The sequence below is a fragment of the Physcomitrium patens genome, chromosome 4 (assembly GCF_059467195.1).
Source record: "Physcomitrium patens ecotype Gransden chromosome 4, ASM5946719v1, whole genome shotgun sequence".
Lineage (NCBI taxonomy): Eukaryota > Viridiplantae > Streptophyta > Bryopsida > Funariales > Funariaceae > Physcomitrium > Physcomitrium patens.
In genome coordinates this window covers 22,770,958-22,795,065 of record NC_143413.1, presented here as the reverse complement: position 1 = coordinate 22,795,065, position 24,108 = coordinate 22,770,958, and the positions used below count along the sequence as shown (strand labels likewise).

The following is a 24,108-nucleotide window of genomic DNA, read 5'->3' as shown; positions in this document are numbered from 1 at the left end:
CCTAAACCCTAAACCCTAAACCCTAAACCCTAAACCCTAAACCCTAAACCCTAAACCCTAAACCCTAAACCCTAAACCCTAAACCCTAAACCCTAAACCCTAAACCCTAAACCCTAAACCCTAAACCCTAAACCCTAAACCCTAAACCCTAAACCCTAAACCCTAAACCCTAAACCCTAAACCCTAAACCCTAAACCCTAAACCCTAAACCCTAAACCCTAAACCCTAAACCCTAAACCCTAAACCCTAAACCCTAAACCCTAAACCCTAAACCCTAAACCCTAAACCCTAAACCCTAAACCCTAAACCCTAAACCCTAAACCCTAAACCCTAAACCCTAAACCCTAAACCCTAAACCCTAAACCCTAAACCCTAAACCCTAAACCCTAAACCCTAAACCCTAAACCCTAAACCCTAAACCCTAAACCCTAAACCCTAAACCCTAAACCCTAAACCCTAAACCCTAAACCCTAAACCCTAAACCCTAAACCCTAAACCCTAAACCCTAAACCCTAAACCCTAAACCCTAAACCCTAAACCCTAAACCCTAAACCCTAAACCCTAAACCCTAAACCCTAAACCCTAAACCCTAAACCCTAAACCCTAAACCCTAAACCCTAAACCCTAAACCCTAAACCCTAAACCCTAAACCCTAAACCCTAAACCCTAAACCCTAAACCCTAAACCCTAAACCCTAAACCCTAAACCCTAAACCCTAAACCCTAAACCCTAAACCCTAAACCCTAAACCCTAAACCCTAAACCCTAAACCCTAAACCCTAAACCCTAAACCCTAAACCCTAAACCCTAAACCCTAAACCCTAAACCCTAAACCCTAAACCCTAAACCCTAAACCCTAAACCCTAAACCCTAAACCCTAAACCCTAAACCCTAAACCCTAAACCCTAAACCCTAAACCCTAAACCCTAAACCCTAAACCCTAAACCCTAAACCCTAAACCCTAAACCCTAAACCCTAAACCCTAAACCCTAAACCCTAAACCCTAAACCCTAAACCCTAAACCCGAAACCCTAAACCCTAAACCCTAAACCCTAAACCCTAAACCCTAAACCCTAAACCCTAAACCTAGTTAATTATATTAATTTTTTAAAGTTTTAGAAATCAAATATAACTTGGTAGCTTAGGCCATAATCTCCACCTTTTCTCTTTTCCATATCATATCTCTCCTTACTTGATTTCTACACTAGAAGTTTTCTTTATGTCATCTTTTTCATAGATAATAGTTCAATTGCTGATAACTTACACTAGAGGAGGAATTTTTTCATGAAATTTTCGGAGGTTGTTGTTCTCATTGCCTAGTTTCCAAAAAGATATCAATCATTCAATTTGGACAAGGGACGACAAATTGGCGGTCGATTAAGTGAAGAGGAGGCTTGCTGCTCCACAGATTTCGACATCCAACTTTAGAGGTAAATATCTAATTTCCATTTTAATGGGTATTTATGTAAATTACACCGTTAGAACCCACTTGAAGTCTACTTGTTTTTACAACAAAAAATTTAGAATTTGAAGCTAGGACGTAGAATAAATTGCTGTTTGAGTGACAAGAGGTCTAGCTGCCTTAACAATTTTGACACTCATCTTTAAAATTACATAACTTATTGCATAATTATTGGGTTTTTTTGAAAATTATTCCCATAGAATCCAATTGAAGTCTATTTTTATTGAAAAAAAAATATATAGATATTGGAGTAATAATATAGGACTGATAGCCATTTGAGTAACAAAGGGTCTTGCAGCCCCACAGATTTCAACATTCAACTATAGAAATTAATATCTAATTGTATTTTTAATGGATGTTTCAACAAATAGTACCTCTAGAATCCATTTGAAGTCTACTTTCATTGATAGTAAAAAATTTAAAATTTGAATGTTGGATGCATGATTAATTGCCATTTGAGTGACAACGGGTCTTGCTGCCCTAAATATTTCAACACTCCACTTTGGAGAGGCATATCTCATTGCTTACTTATTGGGTTGCAACGATTTTTATATGTGCAGAAGCGCCTTCAAGTCTATTTTGTGTTACAAAAACAAATTTTGAAAAAAAAAAAAATCAATAAAAGAACTAGCGATTGTTTGAGTGTCAAAGGATATTGCTGCCATAACAATTTGACATTTGACCTTTGATTTACAAATTTCTTAATCTTGTAATAATTCTTTTCACATTAGATTTTTTTTGCAATCTTTGGTTCATCATGGCTAAAACTAAGTTCACTCGACCTTGTGTAGAAGCTCAAAATGTTGAAGGACAAAATACTAACACTCTTAGACGTCTCTTCCCTCCTTCGTCTATTGAGAGTTGTGAAAGTACACCTTTGGAGAGATTTCTACCACTTTTTGGACCAAATACTAATATAGATACATGTGAAGAGATCAATGATCCTAAGTATATGGATCTTGATGCTGCTTGTTTTCTCATGTTGACTATAGATTTGCCAAATTTATTTGGCATAATGGCTCGTCCAGCTAACCGAAGGATTATAGTCAAAGATCTAGAAGAATTTCATGATTGGTTACATGTTATTTCAGATCCTATAGTTGTCAAAGTTTTTGCAGGAAATAACCATGATGAGAGAGAAAACTTTAAAAATCAACTTTTAAAAGTCTTACAAACTGATTTTGGTTTAGCATTAACAATTAATTCTAACAGTTTGACTTTAAGTAGAAACCAGGTCAATATTCCCATTTCTGCTATGTCACAGGCACTTCTTCTCTTAGGTGCAAAATTGTGTCGAGTTTCATTTTTTGGTATGAAGTGGGAAATTCCTATTGCTGAGCCAAAGATAGATTTTTTCATAGAACGTTACCATGCCTAAACCTGGTCATACTTTTTCTCTTGGTAAGAATCTCTATGACTATGGAGTCAATTTTCCAAAGAATAATATTATGCTCTTCAAGTTTAGTAATGCTCAATTACAAAGTCAAAGGATTATAGAAAATCAAGTATACGAAATGTGCAATGTAGAAAGATATGGATCATTATCTTTTAAGCCAAAGATAGACAATCGTATAATCAAAGTCAAGCTCTATCAAGAGTTATGCCATGCAATATTGGCTGTCATACAAAAGCAATGTTTAGATGATATGCCTAGGACAATTCGTACTATGCGTATTAGACTAAATCAAATGCGAGACCTATTAGCAAAGTGGGAAGGAGTGTCTGAAGATATATCAAGAAATTGTCTTTTAGGCATGAGATTGGAGCTTAGTGTTCGTACAGAGAAAATAATAGATGGACATAAACTTTGTAGTAATCTTGACCTTTTTGAATATTTTGGCATAGAAAGAGCTATAGGAGGTCATTTTGATATACGAGAAGGATCTTTATAAAGATTCTTTTAAATATGCCATAGTCATTTAGCAACGTTGGCCAATGAGATTCATGGAAGAAATTCATATGCACCTTCTATTCGAGTCAAGAGTGCCTTAACATTTGCTAGACAAGCAATAGGATGGAGTGGCAAGCATATGGAGCGACAACTTCAACAAGCAAGAGAGTGGAGAAGTGCCCAAGCAAGTCAACAAGCATTGATACAAGTGGGGCAATTCCTCTACGATGGTTGGGAGCAAGATGATCCAAATATTCGTCCTCTCATCTTTGAATTTCTTCACAATGCACATTGGTTTGTTCATAGTAGGGTCGTAGATAGACGTGTAGATGGCTTGATGTTAAAGAAGACCAATAGTGGTGCATATTGGAAAAAGGATGGAGTGTATGAAGATCGTGTTGGAGGAGCTCGCCACTTCATTCAAGAATATGGTGCAAATTGGCGGAATCATGTTCAATCCATTGCATAGGCTTAGAACACATATAATATAAAGTTAAATCATATGTACATATAGTATAAATATGATATTTTCCAAAAAAAAAAAAGACATTTACCTATATAAATTATCCAATATATTATTATAATGTCCAAAAGTCTCTATGTATTTATTTCATATTTTTATAATATTTTTTTCATATATTAATGAAAGGCAAATTTTGCTATTTTGAAAATCTCATATCTCCTAAACTATAAACTTGCTGAAAATTTTAAACATACCATTGGAATCAGAAGCATGACAAATAGGGGGATAGGTCAAATCAAAAATTCAAAACAATAAAGTATACAAAAAGTCAACAGAAAATTGTATCAAGTCAAACGCCTTATATCTCAAAATTGAAAAACATGTATAGGATTTCAAGACCATCACTAGATTCCTAGACCCTTAAAATAGGGGGGTAGCTCAAATCAAAACTTCAAAATTCCTATTCATATGCAAAGTCAACTCAAAAGTCAAAATAGTCAAACACTTAATACCTACAAATATATGGACCTTTTCAAAACTTCAAGCCCATATTTAGAATTGGCAACCCTCAAACAAATCCAATGGACTTTTCAAAAATTTCAAAAAACCTTGTATGACAAAAGTCAAAACCCTAAACTCCAAGTCAAAGTAGCTAAATCTTCCAAACTATAAACTTGTATAGGAAAAGAATTATACCATTGACATCCTAGACACCATAAATGGGGGGGTAGGTCAAGTCAAAATCCAAAAATAATGATGCCCAAAAACCGGGGACACCCTTGTAACCCTAAACCCTAAACCCTAAACCTTGGTCGATCCCGGCGCGAGTCTCCCTAGTCCCGTGACTCTCAGTCCCGGCGTGAGTCCCAGTTCGGCACAAGTTTCTAAATTCTGAATTGAAATTTCTTGAATTCCTTCGAACTTCTTGAATTCTTTGTCTCCATAGACCAAATTTGTATTTACTCTTTGGTTTTTTTGTTTTTTGATGGTAGACAAATTCTATTTTAAATAATTATAACACTGACGTGAAAAAGTATTGGAGTGAAATGCACTTAGTTGCATGTGTAGTGAAGATCCCCGAATGCGAAAGTATTGTGTTCAGACTCACAACCGTAACCAAGTAACGTATTGAGGGCAAGGCGAAGTTGTGATGTGAGGCGAGGCGAGGCGAGGTGAGCCAGACTCCAAGCTCGTAAACCTGGTCGCATTGGAGGTGAACCTGTGCTGGATCAAAATTTGGCTGCTCTGTGTTGATCTGTTTTTCTTACGAAGTGAAGTTGAGGCATTCTTGGGGCGATTTGAATCGATTTTTTATTTTATTTTATTGTTTTTTGTTTTCTTTTGGTTTGTTTTGTTTGTTTTCTAAAGTGAGTAACTGTGCTCCTTCGTTGTGTTTGAGGTTGAAGTAGGAGCTTGAAGGAGAGGGACGTTACATCGCTTCGCATGTTCCTTGTTAGGTCAACTCTTGTCTACTCCACCACCTGCATAACATGTAAAACGTTGTCCAAAACTCTACATGCTTCCATGTTTGTGTGGTGCATGGTTCCCAATTTAATTGTTTCATGGATTGTTGAAACCTGGTTTAGGATTGAATTTGTTTTGGGATGGAATTAGAAGATTTGACAACTTTTTGGCTCAATGAACATGGGGTTTGTTTTAAGCCTCCTCATGGTTCTTGTTTTTCATTCACTGCTGCAGTCCCTAAACCTGGTACATTGCATAAAGGAATCGGCCAACGTAATGACAGGGACGGAGCGGTGGGACGGAGCGTGCTGGTCCACAGGCCGTTGAGGTATTCAATTTCTTACAATTTGTTTTGCTCTAAACCTTGGTCGCAGCGGCATGTTTGGGAGATGCTCTGCACATTACATCGAGGTCTTGTAGGTATTAATGTAATAAGTTTTTGTACTCACGTTGAACTCGTTTGTGCAGGTTGCGGGGTTGAAGTTCGAGCAAGTTCGAGCATCGGAGTGGTAAGGGCTGCAATCATGGTCCTCCTTGCGAGTGGCAGGTTTACAAGTGCGTCTCGAGCTCGTACCATTGTGATTTCACTCTTGGGATGTGATTACTAGTGTCGCAATTACCTTTCTGCATTTCTTATTTTCATCATTCAAATGTGATTAGGGCTTGTCTCCTAAACCTCCATGGTTGGCACGGGTTCTTTCTCCAGCACTCTTGGTGGCAGCCATGGTGTTGGTCGTGTATATTGCAAAGGTCGACAAGGCGACTACTACGTCATGGTGAGTCACCTATTGAATTGTTGTAGTCCAAGCAGACCTTTAGTTTTCATGTAGTCGTCTTCTTTTCAAACTTGACTCATGATTTATTTATTTATTTATGTATTTATTTATTTATTTTAATCCGATTTCGACTTCGTTCACATGCTGTAGGTCATGGATATGCTTGGGCCAAGTCTCCGGGATGTCTAGAACTCTTCGGGGTCAAGCGCAAGTATTTAGGGCAGCTCGTTCTGATTGAGCAGGTATGCACATGGAGACGTGAAGCCCGAGAACTTTCTCCTGGGACAACCCAATACACCTGAAGAGAAGAAGCTTTTTCATGTACATCTCGGGCTTGGTGAGTTTTCAGTATCGTTGTGCTGCAATTCGTTCTCTGTTCACACATTAGCAACCTCCTTTGCTCCAATTTGGCGTTACATTTTTTTTTTTTTTTTTTTTTTTTTTTAACATCTGTTAACTGTTACATGAAGAGCATCTGGACTGAGAATTGGATGAGTTTATTACCGCTACGTCCATGCACAAGTCAATTTCACACCAAGATTAACGTCTTTCTCTCATATATGCAGCTACTCGATGGAGGGATGGTACAATCGGTCAGCATGTAGAATATGACCAAAGGCCTGATGTGTTCCGGTGAGGCTCTTCCCCCTCCCCCCCTTGTCCTGATCTGTAGTTGCCATTCCTGTTTTGGCGGTTGGGAGCGACTGTTTTGCTTTTGAGCTATATTTTGATTCTGTGTAATTTTCGTACATGCAGTGGAACTGTTCGCTATGCGAGTGTGCATGCACATATGGGAAGGACTGGGAGTAGGAAGGACGACTTGGGATCACTGGCTTATACTTTGGTATTCCTTATGCAGGGTAGTCTTCCTTGGCAAGGTTATCAGGTATTGATCAACTTTGTAGCTAGTAGCTAATGAAGAAGTGATCAATGCGATATATATATATATATATATATATATTTATTTATTTATTTTTCCTTCCTTCCTTCTTTCCTTCTCACTATTTTTCATTTGGACGTGCTCTATATATTTGGTTTTGTAGGGCGACAACAAAGGTTTTCTGGTGTGGAAGAAGAAAATAGCAACTTCTCCCGAAATGCTGTGCTGTTTCTGCCCGGTTCCGTTTTTAAACAGACGTTTTGGAGATGGTCGCAAATATGAAGTTCGATGAAGAGCCAAACCACGGCAAGCTCGTTCTACTCTTCGATTCCATCTTGGGTCCTAATCCTACTGTGAGACCCATAAACACAGACAGTGTTGAAAAGGTGCATTTTATGACCTTCTTTTGCTTCGTTTTTCCTGTCCCTACACTGAGGATTCTTTTTTTGAACCTACTCTTCATTTGATCATCATATTAATAAAGCCTTTTGTTTCTAGTGTTCCATACAGGTTGGTCAGAAGAGAGGGCGAATCAGATGTTGAAGAAGATGAGGATGACCAACCTAAGAAAAAGATCCAGTTAGGAATGCCCGCAACTCAATGGATTACAACGTTTACAACGCTCGGTGGCCAAATGAAGCAGAGGTAAGGCGGTGCGAGCTTTCGTCATTGATGTGGTGTGATGTCGCTCAGTTAGGCATGAGCCCGGTCATGTATGTATCGTCGATTTTGACTTTGTCCTCCTGGATGTCGATCAGCTATTCCGATTTCTACGACATGCGTTTACTTTCAGCAAGCAGCCTGGATTCGAACAAAGCCATTTATTGAACTTTCATTCCTACATTTGTTTCGACGTGCAGGTATCACTACGATGCAGCTGATTCTCGGCTTACGGAGCACGTGGAAAAGGGTAATGAAGACGGTCTGTATATAAGCAGTGTGGCTTCTTGTACAAATCTATGGGCTCTTGTTATGGATACAAGGACAGGATTTACTGCTCAAGTTCATGAGCTGTCGCATGTATTCGCCATCCTCGAATGCATGTGGGTTTATTTAGAAATATATTTTGTGCAAGATTTTGCCTGCAGTTTCTTGGAAGGTAGTACAGGTTTTTTTTTCTTTTTTTCTTTTTTTTGTGTCGTTGTTATTGTTGTTGTTGTTGGGATTTTTGTGTTGATGGAGAATGTGGACTTTTTGTTCATTTCTAGGTTTTCAAGTTTTGTATGACACATTTGTTTTATATATTTTGTTGCTTTGTTTGGGCTGTTGGTCCATTTTGTGTATTTGGCCCTGTATTGATCTGTTTTTTCTTTCGAAGTGAAGTTGAGGCATTCTTGAGGCGATTTGCATTGTTTTTGTTTTTTGTTTTTTATTTTATTTTTGTTTCTGTTTTATTTATTTATTTATTTATTTATTTATTTGTGTGTGTGTGTGTGTGTTTTCTACGGTGAGTGATTGTATTCCTTTGTTGTGTTTTAGGTTGAAATAGGAGCTTGAGACAGAGGGACGTTACATCGCTTCGCATGTTCCTTATTAGGTCAATTCTTGTCTACTCCACCACTTGGATTTGATTTCCATAACTCGACTCTGTAGAAAACCATATCCCGGTGAAAAAGTTTCTAATCTAATATCATGGAGATGGAAAATAATCTTAAAACAGAAAGCATCCACATGCATGCATGACATGCAACGAAGGAAGATGCTGCATGCTTCTCACACCAAACACAACAAAGGATGACACAATTTGTAACCTTCGAAATGTGAGTCAGGAAAGCTGAGGGTCGGGGTCCTGTCGATGAGGTGCTTGTAGATAGCACGTTGGGTGGGATGTATCAGAGGAGCCACAACTTGAGGGGCAGGAAGAGCACGGAGTTGCACGCATTCAATAATTTCTTTTTGAGCCCGTCAAGCTTGCCGGTGTCGAGGGATGAGTTCTCACGGTTTTCGATGCTGGATAAAAAATCGTTGATTGAGGCGGGGAGCGGGAAGCGTGAAGTGGAGCGGGTGAAGCGGCCCTACGAGGGTTGAGCTTGAGGTCGGCGTCATCGCTGGAAGCCGAGGAATTGTCACTGGGGTCACCGACACTTTTTTATGCACTATTCAATAAGTTTCTGCCGTCGAACAACAAGGACGAGGAGGCATAGCCGGTGGTGGACATATATGGATCGATCAGTTGTGGATGTTTGAATTCAAGGTAAAGCGATGGACGAGGGGGAGGATCCATGATTGAACGGAGTGCCCGTTTGTCCACCCAGGCGACAAAGTTAAGCATTGCGATCCGCGGTAGTACCACTACTCGGGGACGACATACTTGGACTTTTCGAAGGAAAGCTCTCAGAGAGGCGATGCATGCAAGTTCACGCACAGAGTGTTCGAGTGTTGGCTGCATCCGGCTCGATACTAAATGCAACCGTGCAAAGATGGGTAAAATTATCGTCGTTTGGGTGTGTGTTTTTTGCACACACGCTGAAGTAGCTCCGGTTGCTGTCTGCAACGGCACAAGCAGTGACGACGGGAGGTCGAAGCGGAGGAGGTTACGATGGGTCGCCGCGAGCTAGAGCAGCGGCGTGCTATGATGGGACGTTTGGATATGAGAGCTTGTCTTACGACGTAGCATCGGCAGGTCACGATCCGAGCCACTTGTCGAGGTACTCGAGCTCGGCCGACTCGGGTGCAGGGTATGTGACATCGCAAAATTCATCGCCCAGGTCGATGGTAGTCAAGTACAAGCAATACGCTGTGTTGTTGAGCCCTCCGTTGTCTCCCTCAAAGTCGCCTCCGCCATCACCTGGGTCGGTTCAGGAAGGGGGGCAAATGCGGGGTCATTTGCAAGCAAGTCGATGTCATAAGGGTAACGTGGGATGTTGCAAGCGACGCTACAGCAAGCGGCGCAAGCTCAGGGACTAGGGGACACAAGTAGATGTCGGCGGTGTCGGCACATCGGCGACATTTGGAACATTTGAACTTGATGCCAACGCTGATAATACTCAAAGCAGGTTCAATTGGAATCGGTTGCCGAGAGCAGGTCCAGTTGGAATTGGCTGCCAAGAGCAGGTTTAATTGGAATCGGGTGCCAAGAGCAGGTCCAGTTGGAATTGGCTGCCAAGATCAGGTTCAATTGGTATCGGCTACCAAGAGCAGGTCCAGTTGGAATTGCTGGCCAAGAGCAGGTTCAATTGGATTCCGCTGCCAAGAGCAGGTCCAGTTGGAATTGGCTTCCATGAACAGGTTCAATTGGAATCGGCTGCCAAGAGCAGGTCTAGTTGGAATTGGCTGCAAAGAGCAGGTTCAATTGGAATCGGTTGTCAACAGCTCAATGCATGTCTGCCAATTAGAATTGCATGGCCGGCAATTGGAATTGGCCGCCTTTGCTTGCTACCATTGCTCCTTTCTAGGGCCTGGCACGAAGTAACTTTAGGAGGTTGGCAAGCATAAAGGAATCGGCCAACGTAACGACAGGGACGGTGGCTGGTGTTGATGGCAATGAACACAACGGCATGAGACGAGGAATGAATGCAGCGTATGGATATTGGCACTGCAATGCCCAATTGGGTGTGAATTGCGGACCAGGGTGGAGGGACGGGTGGGGGATTGGGAAATGTCTATCATAGCGTGAATCCTTTATATTTGCTCCACATTTTCTCAGACCGGGTCCTGACGCCTCCTTATCGTACGTTTTATAATATGCATTTCAATGTTGGAAGCACAGGTGCTCGTCGTGCCCAACCTGGTCAGCAATGCGGGTAAGCTTCAACAACAACAATAACATTAAGATCGAAGACGCAGATTACTACGAAGTCTGCAAGCCATCCACTCATAACCATATGAGCTGCACAAAGCTCCTAAACCTTGGTCGCAAATGGTGATGTCCAAAGCTGATGATCTCACAATAGATCAATACCTTGGTTTAGGGTACACAATTTATAGTCTTAGTCTTCGAAAGAATAGCTTCCAATGGCAATTTATAGGTCCAAAGTATACCCTACAAACAAGAGATGATCTGGATTTTTATTCCTAAACCTAAGTACCCTACAGTTAGTCGGAGAGGAAGATGGAATACGTAGAAATATATGAGGTCATATGGCTAAAATCAGGTTTAATGAAGGAGCTTAGAACTGTAGTGTCAAAAGCAAAAGACACAAGTGAAGTCTGAGAGAAGTGGTCGACCATACGTGTGACACCCAGTTGAGAGCAGTCCTCCTTTTTCGTAGTTCATCTCGCTCGTCGTTGTCACGGTGGAGGTTCAAGTCATGACAAGGGATGGCTGCTGCAAAGCGTTTGTCTTGGGTCGTCGAAACTGGCCACAGGAGTAGTCGTAGACTGAGTAAAGCCGGCCGTTTCGACAGTTGTGAACAGGAGGGGAATGAGGTGAATACAGTTGTGAAACACAACTCCCTCGCCATATCACCCTTGTGTAGCAGTAACCCACTCGCTGGATGCCATTTGCACTTCCAATATCAAGACTGAAAATGCTTAGAGATACACTTTAGTTCCAGCTGCAGAAGAACAATACCAGTTGAATAATGCCACCACTACACCTCCATTTAAAAAAGTATGATTTCCGCGCAAAGAATCTATGTGTGTTGATTGAGAGAGAGTTTCCACCTTGGGTGCCATGAGTCATAATCAAGAGGCGACTTCTTCATCTTCCTTCACCCAAACCAACACCCTTATCTACTACCGTTTCCATAAGGACCCGAACCATTATAAGTAGATAGTTGACAATTATCTCAACTCAAACAAGAGGCAAAGCACAAAATTGTGAGCCGAACACACGAGCAGGTAACCATGCTGTGGAAATTATGAATTCATAGATGCGGGTTCATAGAAGTGAATATCACCTGTGAGGTCCCAGTCGCGATCAGGTTTACACCCAAAACCGGGCACATGCGCCCGCACAGGAGAAAGGCACATGAAGGGCACCGTCCATCCCATACTGCCACCGTTCCCTGGATGCCACTCTCATTATTCTTTCCCCTTGTACGGGCTGGTCCAAAACCTGGTCGCCTAGTCTTCCGATCGAAGGCTGCCTCAGGCTTCACAGAAGAGCAAGATAGTGTGGCACATGTCTCAACGAACACATCGTTCAGGTTTGCTTGCAAAGCACGGGGAGAATGAGCGGTCGGAGGGCAGTTCGAGGTTGTGAGAGACGGAAGTGTGGCCAATGAGATGCAACCGAGGGAAGGAGGTGGAGAAAGACGTGGAGTGAAGAAGAGCAGGGGCTTGCGAGGGAGACAATGGCAGTTTTGGAGAGGCAGCAGGTTTAGGGTTTCGTGGGGGGAGGAAAAAAGTCACCGTTTATGAGCGGCGGAGCGGGGAGACTGGCATCGGTGGACGGGGGAGTTGGTGGTCGCCATCGTTGTATGAATCGATGGGTGACTACATGCCTATGTCGCAGGATGTGCAAGCGCAGCATGCTGCTCAGCGGTGGACCTCGTTCTTACCCGCGGCGATGCACGATGCACAGGCGCCTCGAGATGACGCGTTGGGTGGGGTATACCAGAGGAGCCACAGCTTTTGGGGGTAGGGTTTAGAGTTGCACGGATTCAACAATTTCTTTTGGAGCCTGCCGAGGTCGTCGATGTCCAAGGGTGAGTTTTCGGGGTTTTTGATGGCAAACGAGGAGTCGCGGATCGAGGCGGGGAGCGGTGAAGGGGGCTTTTATGAGGAGGCAGGAAGGGAGCAAGTCGAACGGACATGCGAGGGTTGAAGTTGGGATTGGCGTCACTGCTGGGGGCCGAGGGACCTGGTCGCTAGGATTACAGACATTTTCGGATGCGTCGTTCAACAATTTTGTGTCATCGAACAACGAGGACGAGGAGGCGTGGGCAGTGATAGACATGTACGGGTGCAATGAGTTCCGGATGTTGGAATTCTAGGTGAGACGATGTATGAGAGGGAGGAGCCATGATTGGACAGAAGGCCCATTTGCCCACCCAGGCGAGAAAGCTAGGCGTTACAATCCGCGACGGTACGAGGACTTGGGGACAGCGTGTAGGGAGTTTCGAAAAAGGGAGCTCTCGGAGAGGCGATGCGTGCGAGTTTGGGTACATTTAAGTATTGAGTATTGGCTGCATTTGGCTCGGTACTTGGACGCAGCCATGCAAGGATGGGCAGAATTAGCATCATCGAGTGTGGTTTTTGGTGCATACGTCGGAGCAGCTACGGTGGATGCCTGCGGTGGCAAAGGAGGCACAGGAAGCGACGATAAGAGATCGGAGCACAAGGCATCACGAAGGGTTGTCGCGAGCCGGTGCACAGGGGAGCTACGATCGAGCGTCGAGGTACGAGGATTTGTCTTACGACGGACCATGGGGACGTGACGGTCTGAGCCAGTCGTTGGAGCATTCGAGGTCGGCCCAGTGGAGTGCAGGGTGTGCGGCATTGTAGAATTCATTGCCTAGGTCGATGTTGGTGGGGCTTGTACAGTACCCGCTGCCGTTGAGCCCTCTGTTGTTGGGGTTGGTTGAGAAATGGGCGTAAGTGCGGGGTGATTAACGAGCATGTCGATGTCTGATTTTGCAGAATCTGTAATGTGACTATAGGCGACACTGCAGTAAGCGACGTAGTCTCGAAGGCTGCACTCACGGATGCATCAGGGGTAGGCACCTTGGTCGCCTGCGGGAGTCTTGCAGAAGTCGAAGATGGAGCTGATATTGACTCCGTCAACGATGATTCTGATGGAAGGAGAGCCGGTGGTGCAGCAGGTGGAGAGCGGGCAAAGACATAGGGGCGAGAAGCCCGAAGGACTCTCTGGACCTGGACTAGGTGAACTACTTATCTATGGGGAATTGCTTTGAATAAGCAGTGTTCTGTACGCATTTAGACTCCATACACAGTTCTTTGATAAGAAAAAATATGCAAGTGAGAACTGTAATCAGGGTGTGGAGACCCTAATTAGGGTTTCCAAACCCTAAATTACAGAAAACGAAACACATTTTTTTGAAAAACAAAAACGTTTGTAGAGGTCTTTGGGTGATTCTAAGCCTTGGCAAAATCTTAAAACAGAAAAAGCTGTGATATATTGAGAGATATTGAGGATGGAAAACCTCTAGGACACCCATGTAACCCTAAATCCTAAACCCTAAACCTAAATCCTAAACCCTAAACCTGGTATTACAATACGACACTGTGAGTTGTAATTTAGAAATTTGAGCCAATAAAACTTCCTTCAGATTTATTTCTTCTGGTATTCTATCCTGCAGTAGCGCTAATTGGTTTATGTCCATTAAAACTGGAACTTTAATTGCCACCTCAATCATTGAACAAATTGAAATCCACCCTGGTATGAACATTGGTATAGCCTTCCATTCCATCGAATTACTTGACTCTCCAATTTCATGTACCACGACCCCTGGACTAGTTGTCTGTGCCATTAAACTCCGACCACCTCGTTCAGACATTGAGAGGATATATTTTTTTTCTTTGCTACTGGTGTTTCATTTAATGTATATACAATTAAAAATACACATAATTGAAGCAAAGTAACGATGAGAATTTTTCCAACTTCCGCTTGACTCCTATCTCTGTATAGATTCTGATTGCTACAAAGGATGCCCAATTAAATACTATTTCTTCCAATACTCCTATCATAACAAATAGTAATCATTTCGACATATATGTGGTGTGTTAATTCTAGCCTAAATGCTTCTGAATAAAATGCATCCACTCCATTAGCTCTGATATAAGTGCATCTGTCGTTTGCCAACCTTGATTCCTCTCGAATGATGAAATTCTACCTTTGAAATAGCTTTCTAGTCTGATATTGTTGGGCACTTCAGCACCCACTGCAAGCTCACCAATTAGTAGATACAGTACTTTTTGCAAGGTAGTCTCATCGATCTTGATAGTTCTTCCCTTCACTACACTTGAACCATCCTCCAGACTGTAATTGAATATATACTCTTCTAACAATTCTACATCAATAAATGAATATATACTCTTCCAATAATTCATCATCATAAATATTATTATTTAGGATGAAGTGATTTTCAGGAGCTCCAATTGGCAGAATTGATTTCACATAGAACGTGCAACATGGAGAGAAGAGACCTTGCTATAAGCTGAGTTTTATTCCTAAAATCATGTTTGATATTGGTGGAGCCCTAGTATCGATACTGAGTAGAATCTTGTAAGTTTGTAGATATGTAACCAAATTAGACTTATGTTAGAATGCATTGTGGTGAATTCAAGAATAATATTTTAAAAAATTCAAAAATATAAATCTTAATATCAATAAATAAAATAAAATATTGAATGTATGTAGTTGTAAGTTTAGAGCTTATATTCTCGTTGATATTTTTCTAACCATTTTAGTGCACAACTTCCATTAAAAACATGTATTCTGTATTTTTTTGGACCTCCCTCTACTTTTATGTATCTTGTGACATTGATAGGGAGGAAAAATACTCTTTTTATTGTTATCTATTGTATGGGTCTAAATATATAATTAGGTGGTTAAAAAATATAGAGATGATTAGATGGCAAACTGAGTATGTATGTGGCATGGAAATATAAATGGAGAGATGAGGGTGCAATTAGAGACATGTCAATGTGATGCAGTGTGTAGAAGGATCGAAGAAGCATGGAATAGATATTTGATATGTTGGCAACTTCATGGTCATAGAAGCTTAGAGAATCTAGAATGTGATACATATAGAGAGGGTGTGCAACAAGAATGTCATGAATAAAATTTGCACAGTCAAAATATGATAAGGCATTGATAATAACGTGCATAAAGAAGTGTGTTGTGATCGATTGGTGGTGTTTGAGATGAAAAATCTTAAGACAAGGCATTGATAATAACGTGTGCGAAGAAGCGTGGTACAATAGACTCGTGGTGTTTGAGATAGAAAATCTTATGATAAGAGAGAGCAAAAGCATTGGTAGGCCAAGACGCTCATAGCCAAGTCCCAAATCATGCAAGGTGATTAGTGCCAATGGCATAAACATGATGTTGGAAAACAAGGAATGAATGGAATATTGTCATATTATAAATGCTTATAGTATGTAAAAAATAGTTAAAATATATTATGTATTAATAAATTTAGATGTATGTTAGAATAGTTAATAGATTAATTTAAAGAGAGTGGATATAAGAAACTTTATTTTGAGTTTTATCTTTATTGATTATAGCATTTTAAAAAGTTATAGGACCTAAATATTTAGTATAAAGCCTTAAGAAGAAATTAGAGTCTAAAGATAAAAAATCTTAACTATTAGGAGGTTTATTAGGAGGGATAAAAGTAAGATGTAGTTGGATGAAGGCAAGGAATGGAGATCTTCATTCCTATTGATTAAAGACCATGTCCAATGGGCTTCAAGAAAGCTTCTCGAGGCCTTAGTAGAGATTAGGATTTTTTTTTTGAGGTTATTTAAGCTTTAGAGGCTAGATCAACAAGTTTAGGTTTTTAGATACGGATTGAATGTAAATTTTGTGTAATTTAGAGTTTTTATGAAGGAATTATTGGAGCTCAAAATTAAGTTGTTAATTTTATACCTATTGTCACTCTTTGGGGCATAACATACGTTTACAAAGAGCAACAAAGAATCAATAATTAGAGTTGGAGAAAGCACTTCTATGACTATATTTTTTATATATTATTTGATGAATTTATAATTTGGATGAAGGAGTTATAAAGAGTTAAAGTCAGTACATCCAAATCAAAGGTAGTAAATAAGTGATTTTGTTCATAGTAATGGTTGGAGCCATATCTTCAGTTTTTAGAAATTTTTTGGCTCAAATATTTTAGAAAAAGTAGATTATTATGTTAAAAAGCTATATATACAAATTTGGTGGTATTTGAATGCTTAGTTTGTGAGTAATGAATAAAATTGCATGCATGTATATAAAAACTAGGGTTTGATGCTACTATTAGGGTTTTGATGATATCTTAAGATCTGCAACGAATTTATAGTTAAAATTTATTGTGGTAGTTGTTTGAAGTACACCAGTACTATGTGTAAAATTTGAGTATATTTAAATAGTCCAATTAGAAGATATGAGTTATTGAAGTTCAAGAATAATACCCCATAAAGATATTTAAGGATTTAGAGGTTTTTATCATATTTTGGTTGTTTTGGGAACTTAAGACTTATTTATTTGATATAATAGCACCTAAAAGTGTGATAGATATATCTATATATATATATATATATACAAACTTGATCTTTCTTATTTCAAGACTTGATTGATCAATTAGTGGCAGCAAGGAGCCGAGTACTTTATTAAGGCAAATTTTTTCTACTTTGATAGCGTATTGTCATAGATATTACAATGTTCGATTGAGCGTGAATCATGGAGCAGGGTCAAGGGGATCAAGGGATATGTTGAGGGTCAAAAAATGCTAGATTGAGCATGAGTCAAGGAGTTCAGTGTGTTGAATAGAACCAAGTTAAAGCTTGAATTCCTAATATCGCAAATAGATGATCCAATTGACAAAGTTGAGGCTAGAACATATTGATTTTTCAAGTTGCATTCAAGGTTTCAATTTTGGATGTTATAAGTTGCATTGTACCATTGTAGGTTATAAAGTACATGAGATTGTACTAAATAATAAGAAAGATGAAAAGTGGCCATAAAGATGAGAGAGAATTATGGATATAAAGAAGGAGAGGGTGGAATCATGAGGATATTATTCACCTTCACGAAGATCCTCACCGCATGTGATCTATGAATTAGCATTGGTGGACAATTGAGACAGGCTATTACTGGTAGGAGATTGACATGTCTCAGGAGCCAAGGGCATTGGAGTTAGGTTCAACTAAAGATGGAGGATCATACTATGAAAGATTGATGGAGGGTGGGCTTTAAAGGGAGAAGAGCACAATACTATGAAGGACAAAGGTTGGAGGGAGAGAGTGTGGGAAAGAAATAGGAATAGATGGATAAATCATGCATATAGAACAAGAACAAGAGAAGGAAGGGCAATGGTAGGAAGGAGTCAAGAGTGGAGATCGAGCAGCGTAGTGTGTCGAGGAACAAGAGTCGGAGAGAGAGTCAGAAGCTCGAAGTTGAGAGCAAACACAATAACAATCTGGAAGACAAGGATGACATAATTCCAACGCAGCAAAGACTATTATAGGGTAGAAAGCAGAAAGAGAATGAAGATGACATAGTTTCGAGGAGGCAAAGACTATCATAGGACGGAAAGTAAAAAGAAGGAGAGAATATATAGGAGACGATTGAGAAGGAGGTTGCAAGAGCATAGAAGAGGAGAGTGGACAATGATGTTGGTGGAGTTTGCTAGAGTTTTAGTTGTAAGTGGCAAGCAAAGATGTGCAGAAAGGATGGCATGAGCGTGCACATCTATTGAACATGTACATAACACAATGCAAGAAAATATTAGCATTAAGGCTTGTCGTTGTGGTGATAGTATTAGATCATAGCAAAGAACAAGGAATAAATAACATCCTCGATGAAAGAATCAAGGTACACCTTTATAAACTCTATGCATGCATCTTACATACTAAAAAATCCGAAATCCATATACCCTAAATTCCAAAAAATAAAACACATAATTTTGAGAAACAAAAATATTTGTATAGGTCTTTGTGACAATATATGCTCTGAAAAAATTTCAATAGTGACTAAAATATGATAAGCTATGAGATATTTAGGATTAAAAATCTATTGGATGCCCTTGTAATCCTAAACTCTAAAACCCTAAATCTTAAACCTTAAAACCTGGTCTTTGTCAATTTTATGCAATAAGTATATTTTTAAATAAAACATTAATTGAAGATATCTACATACACAGATGTTTGGACAACAAAAGATCCATTTTTGAAGTGGTGTACAAACTTGAACATGATGTGATGAAGAACTCAAAACAACAACCAATTATAGTTGTCAATGTAACAAAAATTGAATATAATATTTTATTTGAAGCTGCTCATAATATAATATATCTTCAATGCCTACTTGAAGAATTATAAATTATTGGAAACAAACCTAAATATTGACTAACAATTTGAGTTACATAAATTTGATATACAATCCAATACTATACATAAAAATAAAGCACATTGAAATACAAGATTACTTTATTTGAGAGAAAAATGAAGTTAAAAACATTCAAATGCATTATGTTTCTACTTCTCAACAAAGAGTTGATATACTTACAAAGTTGCAAATCCTAAACTTGGTGCTTCCAAAGGTTAAAAAATGCACTCAATATACAAAAAAAATCATGTTTGGAAATTAGATAAACTTAATTTAATCGATTCCAATGTAGAAGAGCTATCAATTTAGAGTTCCTTTCCAGTACCTTTATGCTTAAAATTAGGAGCTCTAGAGCTTACCTTGCTGAATATATTATACCACCACTTGATAAGATCACCAAAATAACTTTTCTAAAAACGGGCATTATTATACTTCATCTTTGAAAAATATGACTCTAATTGCATAGTTCAAAATGGATCAAAAGAGGTACAACTTTAAGTCTAAATTAAGAAGTAGCACAAGGACCATTGACTTCAATCGAAGAAGAAACAAGATTTTAAATCTGTGAAGCACTTGCCAGACATGATTCGCAAGGACTCCCATCCTTGAATTCACCTGCAGAGGGAGTCTCATCAGCAGTCTCATCACTCGAAAAATCTCTTAAGGACTGCAACGGTTGAACAAACACTTAAACAAGAACCAGATTGCAAAGACGACGTAGCAAGACAAATACGATGCATATCCCCATGAAGAAAACTTTCCACTGGACACAAGTCAATACACAAGAAAGCAAAACCCTGTGAAACTAACGAATGAGAAAACTCTAAACAAGCATTCTTAACGATGAGAACAAGAAACTTAATGTTTTTAGATCGTCTACCTGTATCAACAACTCCCGAACAGCTTTAGACAACTTAAATCTGTGTGGTAACATGCTGCGCGTGTGAAAGTTGAGCGTGAGAGGGAGTGTTAATATGAAACGCACCCCTCCACTTTCTGTTCTAGAACATTCATCACGTTGGACAAGAGAATCATTGTTTCATCGTGTCTTTAGATAACGACACGTGTACAAAGCTAAGTAGTTTACATGTTATCCGAACCCTAATTTAGAACAACTGAAACTTCGATTAGCCGCTGCTGATCTGTACTTTATCTCTTACAGTCGAGACACTAATCACGGAAGTAAAATAGAATGTACTCTTAATTGCGTTGTTGGTGTATTGTGAATCTCCCTCAGTTTTATCCACTGTCGGTGGCAACTTTGCCGTATGGTACGACTCTCTTTGCAAGATTTGTCCGTGCAATGTCGATCTAGACATTCGAAAACTGTTCATTATGTATCAAAAATGAAGTAGCTGCCGACTGGTCGAAATCCTGGGACGTCGGAGACCAAGGGCTTGCAAGATGCGGATCTCTCCAGTGCTTCCAGCGATGTCCGGATCGACGCGCAGCCGGGTGACAACCCAGACACTGAGAGAAGCTCCAGCATCTCCACTACTTTGCTCATGTGGGGTCTCTCTTCGGGATCCAGGGAGACGCAATGGCATGCGACTTCCAGCACCAGGTCCAGGTCCACGCTTGGGACTGTGTCCCTCAGATTCTGATCGACGATTTCCTTGGCTTTGCCGGCGATGTGAAGCTCCCGGACCCAGCCCGCGAGGTTGGCGTACTCATTCGCCAGGGACTCGTCCACTGCCCTCCGCCCGCTAAGAAGCTCCAGCAAGATCACGCCGTAACTGTACGAGTCTACTTTCTCCGTGGCCCGGCCCGATTTGGCGAACTCCGGTGCGACGTAGCCGAATGTGCCGCCCACGTTGAGGGTCACGTGCGTGTCAGTAGTGGTCACCAGCTTCGCTAGCCCAAAGTCGGAAAGATAGGGCTCGTACCCGGTGTCGAGAAGTATGTTAGATGAGCTGATATCGCCATGGATGATGCGCGGCTCACAGGCGTGGTGAAGGTATGCGAGGCCGCGAGCCACCCCGAGCGCTATCCGGTACCGAATCGACCAATCCACCACAACGTTCTCCTCCTTCTCGCCGTGGAGGAGTTGATCGACATTGCCGCCTGGCAGATAGTCGAAGATTAGTAGCTTCACTGAGGGAGATGAGCAGAAACCCCGCAGCCTCACTAAATTCCTGTGCTTCACGGTTCCGAGAGTGCTCAACTCGTTTTCGAAGCTACGCTCCGACTCTAAGCATGTCTTGAGCTTCTTAATTGCCAAGGTCGGATGATCGTTCACTTGTAATTTGTAGACGACTCCGTAACCGCCCTCTCCGATGATGTGTTTCTTGCGAATCAGGCGCACGGCACGTAACATTTCCTTGGACGAAGGGAGGTCCATCGTAGCCCCTTGGAACATTACTAATTTCCCGCCCGATCCGAGATCGATTTCGATGTTGCTATCCTTCCTCATCCAACGCACGATGATGAGCACTGCAATGACGAATTTAAAAGAGAGGAACAAGCCCACCGACAGGAGAACTATCTGCGCCGCGCTAAAAGAAGACTTGCTGGACGACGCTGATCGGGAGGGTCCCAAAGCAGGGGCAAGTGGGGAAGATGAATCACACGAAGACAGCCCTTGTATATCACCTCCACATAGATCGGTGTTCCCGACAAAGCTGTTATCCAGCCCAAACCCATCCAACATGAGAATGCTGTAATTCTCTTTAAGGTTCAAACATCCTTCGCCGAGGACCACTGCACTTACTACATGACTGAGATAGAAGAGTGCACTTACGAGGATGTATTGAAGCGCCGGAGAGCTCCCTCTGGAACTCTTCCGACAAGAAGATTGTTGGATAAGTTCCTGCGACATGAAATAATACGTTCGGTCAGTTCATGGAAATCAGGAACGCAGCACATGGGATAATCAGCCATGGCATTCCTCTGCAATTGAACCCGGATCACATCGAATTCCCTAAACATCAATAGAATGTCCATTGGTGGAGAGTGAGGTGTAGACTTGGGTGAGTGGTCCTCACAGATAAAGTAACCCTATCATCGCACTAAAACTTTCAGGAATTGGACCTTCGAGCTCGTTGTTCGACAAATCCCTGTAAAAGAAGTGCAAAAAAACTCGATGAGAGGATATCTGATTACAAGCCTATTCGTGACTTACCATTATACGGATCAAAGTAATGTATCACTTCGCAAGGCATGACAAGAAGAGAAACATGCAGGGGCAGAGATTACGTACATAAGGCGGAGGTCCTTCAGTGATCCCAGAGTTGCTGGGATGTTCCCGGAGATAGCATTGCTGCGCATATTCCTGAATCAAAGGTAAACCAACGGCAATTTCCACTCAGACACAGAATACATTGTACAAGGATGAACGCGCATGATTAGAAACGGACGCAAACTACCGGCCACAGAGTCCACTCCAGGAAGACTGCACTAGCATTGAACACGCTGTGCAAGAAAACGATAGCTAGAGACACTTACAAGACTTCCAAGCTTGTGAGGTTGCTGAAAGACTCAGGAATTTTCCCGCGGAATTGATTGTTTAGGAGGCTTCTGCAAAAATCATTCGAGTTTAGGGGACAGACATTTGAAATCGGTTTTGGTAGGATTATCAATGTTGGTCACATAGGTTCATAATATGGGATAAGGGATGGGTTGCGTACAAGCGTTTTAGCTGCTTCAAACCGGCTAACTGAGAAGAAATGGTCCCCGTGAGATTCGCGTACGGGAGATCTCTGCAATTTCACCACAAAAACGTCAATATTTCGTAACGTCAACATGCTCAGAAGGAATGTGGATATAGATATTGCTAGCCTAAACAACTTGGTTTCTAAGAGCAAAATAGTCGAAGCTTCAGTTGCGAACATGAAAGCGACGGCGTTGGTCGAATTTCGGCAAACGACACCTTTCCAGTTGCATGGAGTCTCATCTGAAGCATTCCAGTTGCTGAGAACGCCTGAAGGATCAGTCAGGCGTTGCTTGAAGGACTGTAGTAGTAGCCCTGCAATTCCTCCAACAAAAACTTTGACACATCAGTTGTCCTGAAGTGACGGAGTAACTGTAAGAAATTTTAGTTGAAATGGCCACACGGAACTGAAACATATATGTTCTTCATCTGCCCACCCCAGACGAGCACTGCGAGGAATTTCCATCGGCACTAACCTTCAGAGTTCAACGCCTCACAAAGCCGGTAATGTAGTGCCAGAAGTAAGAGGCTTAGATGTAGTAGTCTCGGCGCAGTATGCTTCAGAGTCAGCACCATCTTGGCTATCTCTACTCCCTCACTATACTCTCTATGCGATGCTTTCCGCTGTTGATTTTTTTTAGAAACTCTTGCTGACGAACGAGATTATCTCGGAGCACACATAGTATCGGCTTCTTCATAAAGTCTACTGCTACTTCTACACTATGCCGAGTAGCGGCCACTGCGTAATAGGAATACCAAACTTGCGGAAGATCACGAGTTTTTAATTGACACTCAAGCGTTCAGTTCCTATGAAAATGCAGTGTTCTCTATACTTGAATTACTAAAGTCAAGCCGCTCGTGAAATTCATTCCGTCCGGACTCCCTCCGGCCTCCCTCCGAAACGAGAACCGCTACGAGGATAGGAGGAGCTAACCAACAGTTGCTGCAAAGGTCAATTTGACAAGTCCATACCTAAAAAACCTGGTTTGTAGAAAGAAATTTGCAACTTGCATTGCAACTCCTTGAGGTGGACAACACCAATGCCAAAAACTTCGTAATCGGAAGGGCTCATTTGCAATGCCAAACAACCTTTCAGTGGAAAGCCGGCAAGCGATCCTCAAAGAATCGCTATGTGAGTATGGGATCGAACGATGAGTGGCTATCCATCTCATGATGTGGATTCGTCACAGTGCAAGTCCAGGAAACTAGAGACAGATCAATTGACAAATTCCCACAACTGTGAAGACAATGCCTGGAGGCACGGTGAGGCAGTTGCACCGTCTCAGGGCTTCGTCATTACCTCACAAATAGGGTACCCGGATTCTCGATGGTAGCATTCAAAAGGAGCCAACTCCCCCAGTAATCCAATGCGGCATTGAGACCTATCCATAGTTGCTTCCTGTGATTGCATCTAAATAAAGTCTCACAAATATTTCATATTTTGTGCATGATCTTACCATTTGAGGTGTCTATTCCCTTCTGCCACTCGTTGTGTTCTGGTTGTAGAAAGACAGAGCAATTGGCTTCAGGGTCATAAATTTACTCATTGGACGACTGACAGCAGGGATGGGAGTTGAGGT

At 41.3% G+C, this 24,108-nt stretch overlaps 1 protein-coding gene and 1 pseudogene across 1 annotated transcript; one reads left to right on the top strand and one right to left on the bottom strand.

Annotated features, from left to right (window-relative positions):
• The first annotated feature begins 5,459 nt into the window (after positions 1-5,459).
• LOC112281603 (casein kinase 1-like protein HD16) lies at positions 5,460-8,963 on the top strand (annotated as a pseudogene).
• A 10,695-nt stretch (positions 8,964-19,658) lies between these two features.
• Positions 19,659-23,895, bottom strand: LOC112281085 (receptor-like serine/threonine-protein kinase At1g78530). The gene is made up of 8 exons (XM_024517257.3): positions 23,005-23,895; positions 22,708-22,843; positions 22,506-22,577; positions 22,324-22,395; positions 22,079-22,150; positions 21,864-21,935; positions 21,620-21,688; positions 19,659-21,500 (listed from the first exon to the last, which is right to left on the bottom strand). The coding sequence occupies exons 1-8, from the start codon at positions 23,102-23,104 to the stop codon at positions 20,213-20,215; spliced, it is 1,881 nt and encodes a 626-aa protein (XP_024373025.1). The 5' UTR covers positions 23,105-23,895; the 3' UTR covers positions 19,659-20,212.
• Between the last annotated feature and the right edge of the window lie 213 nt (positions 23,896-24,108).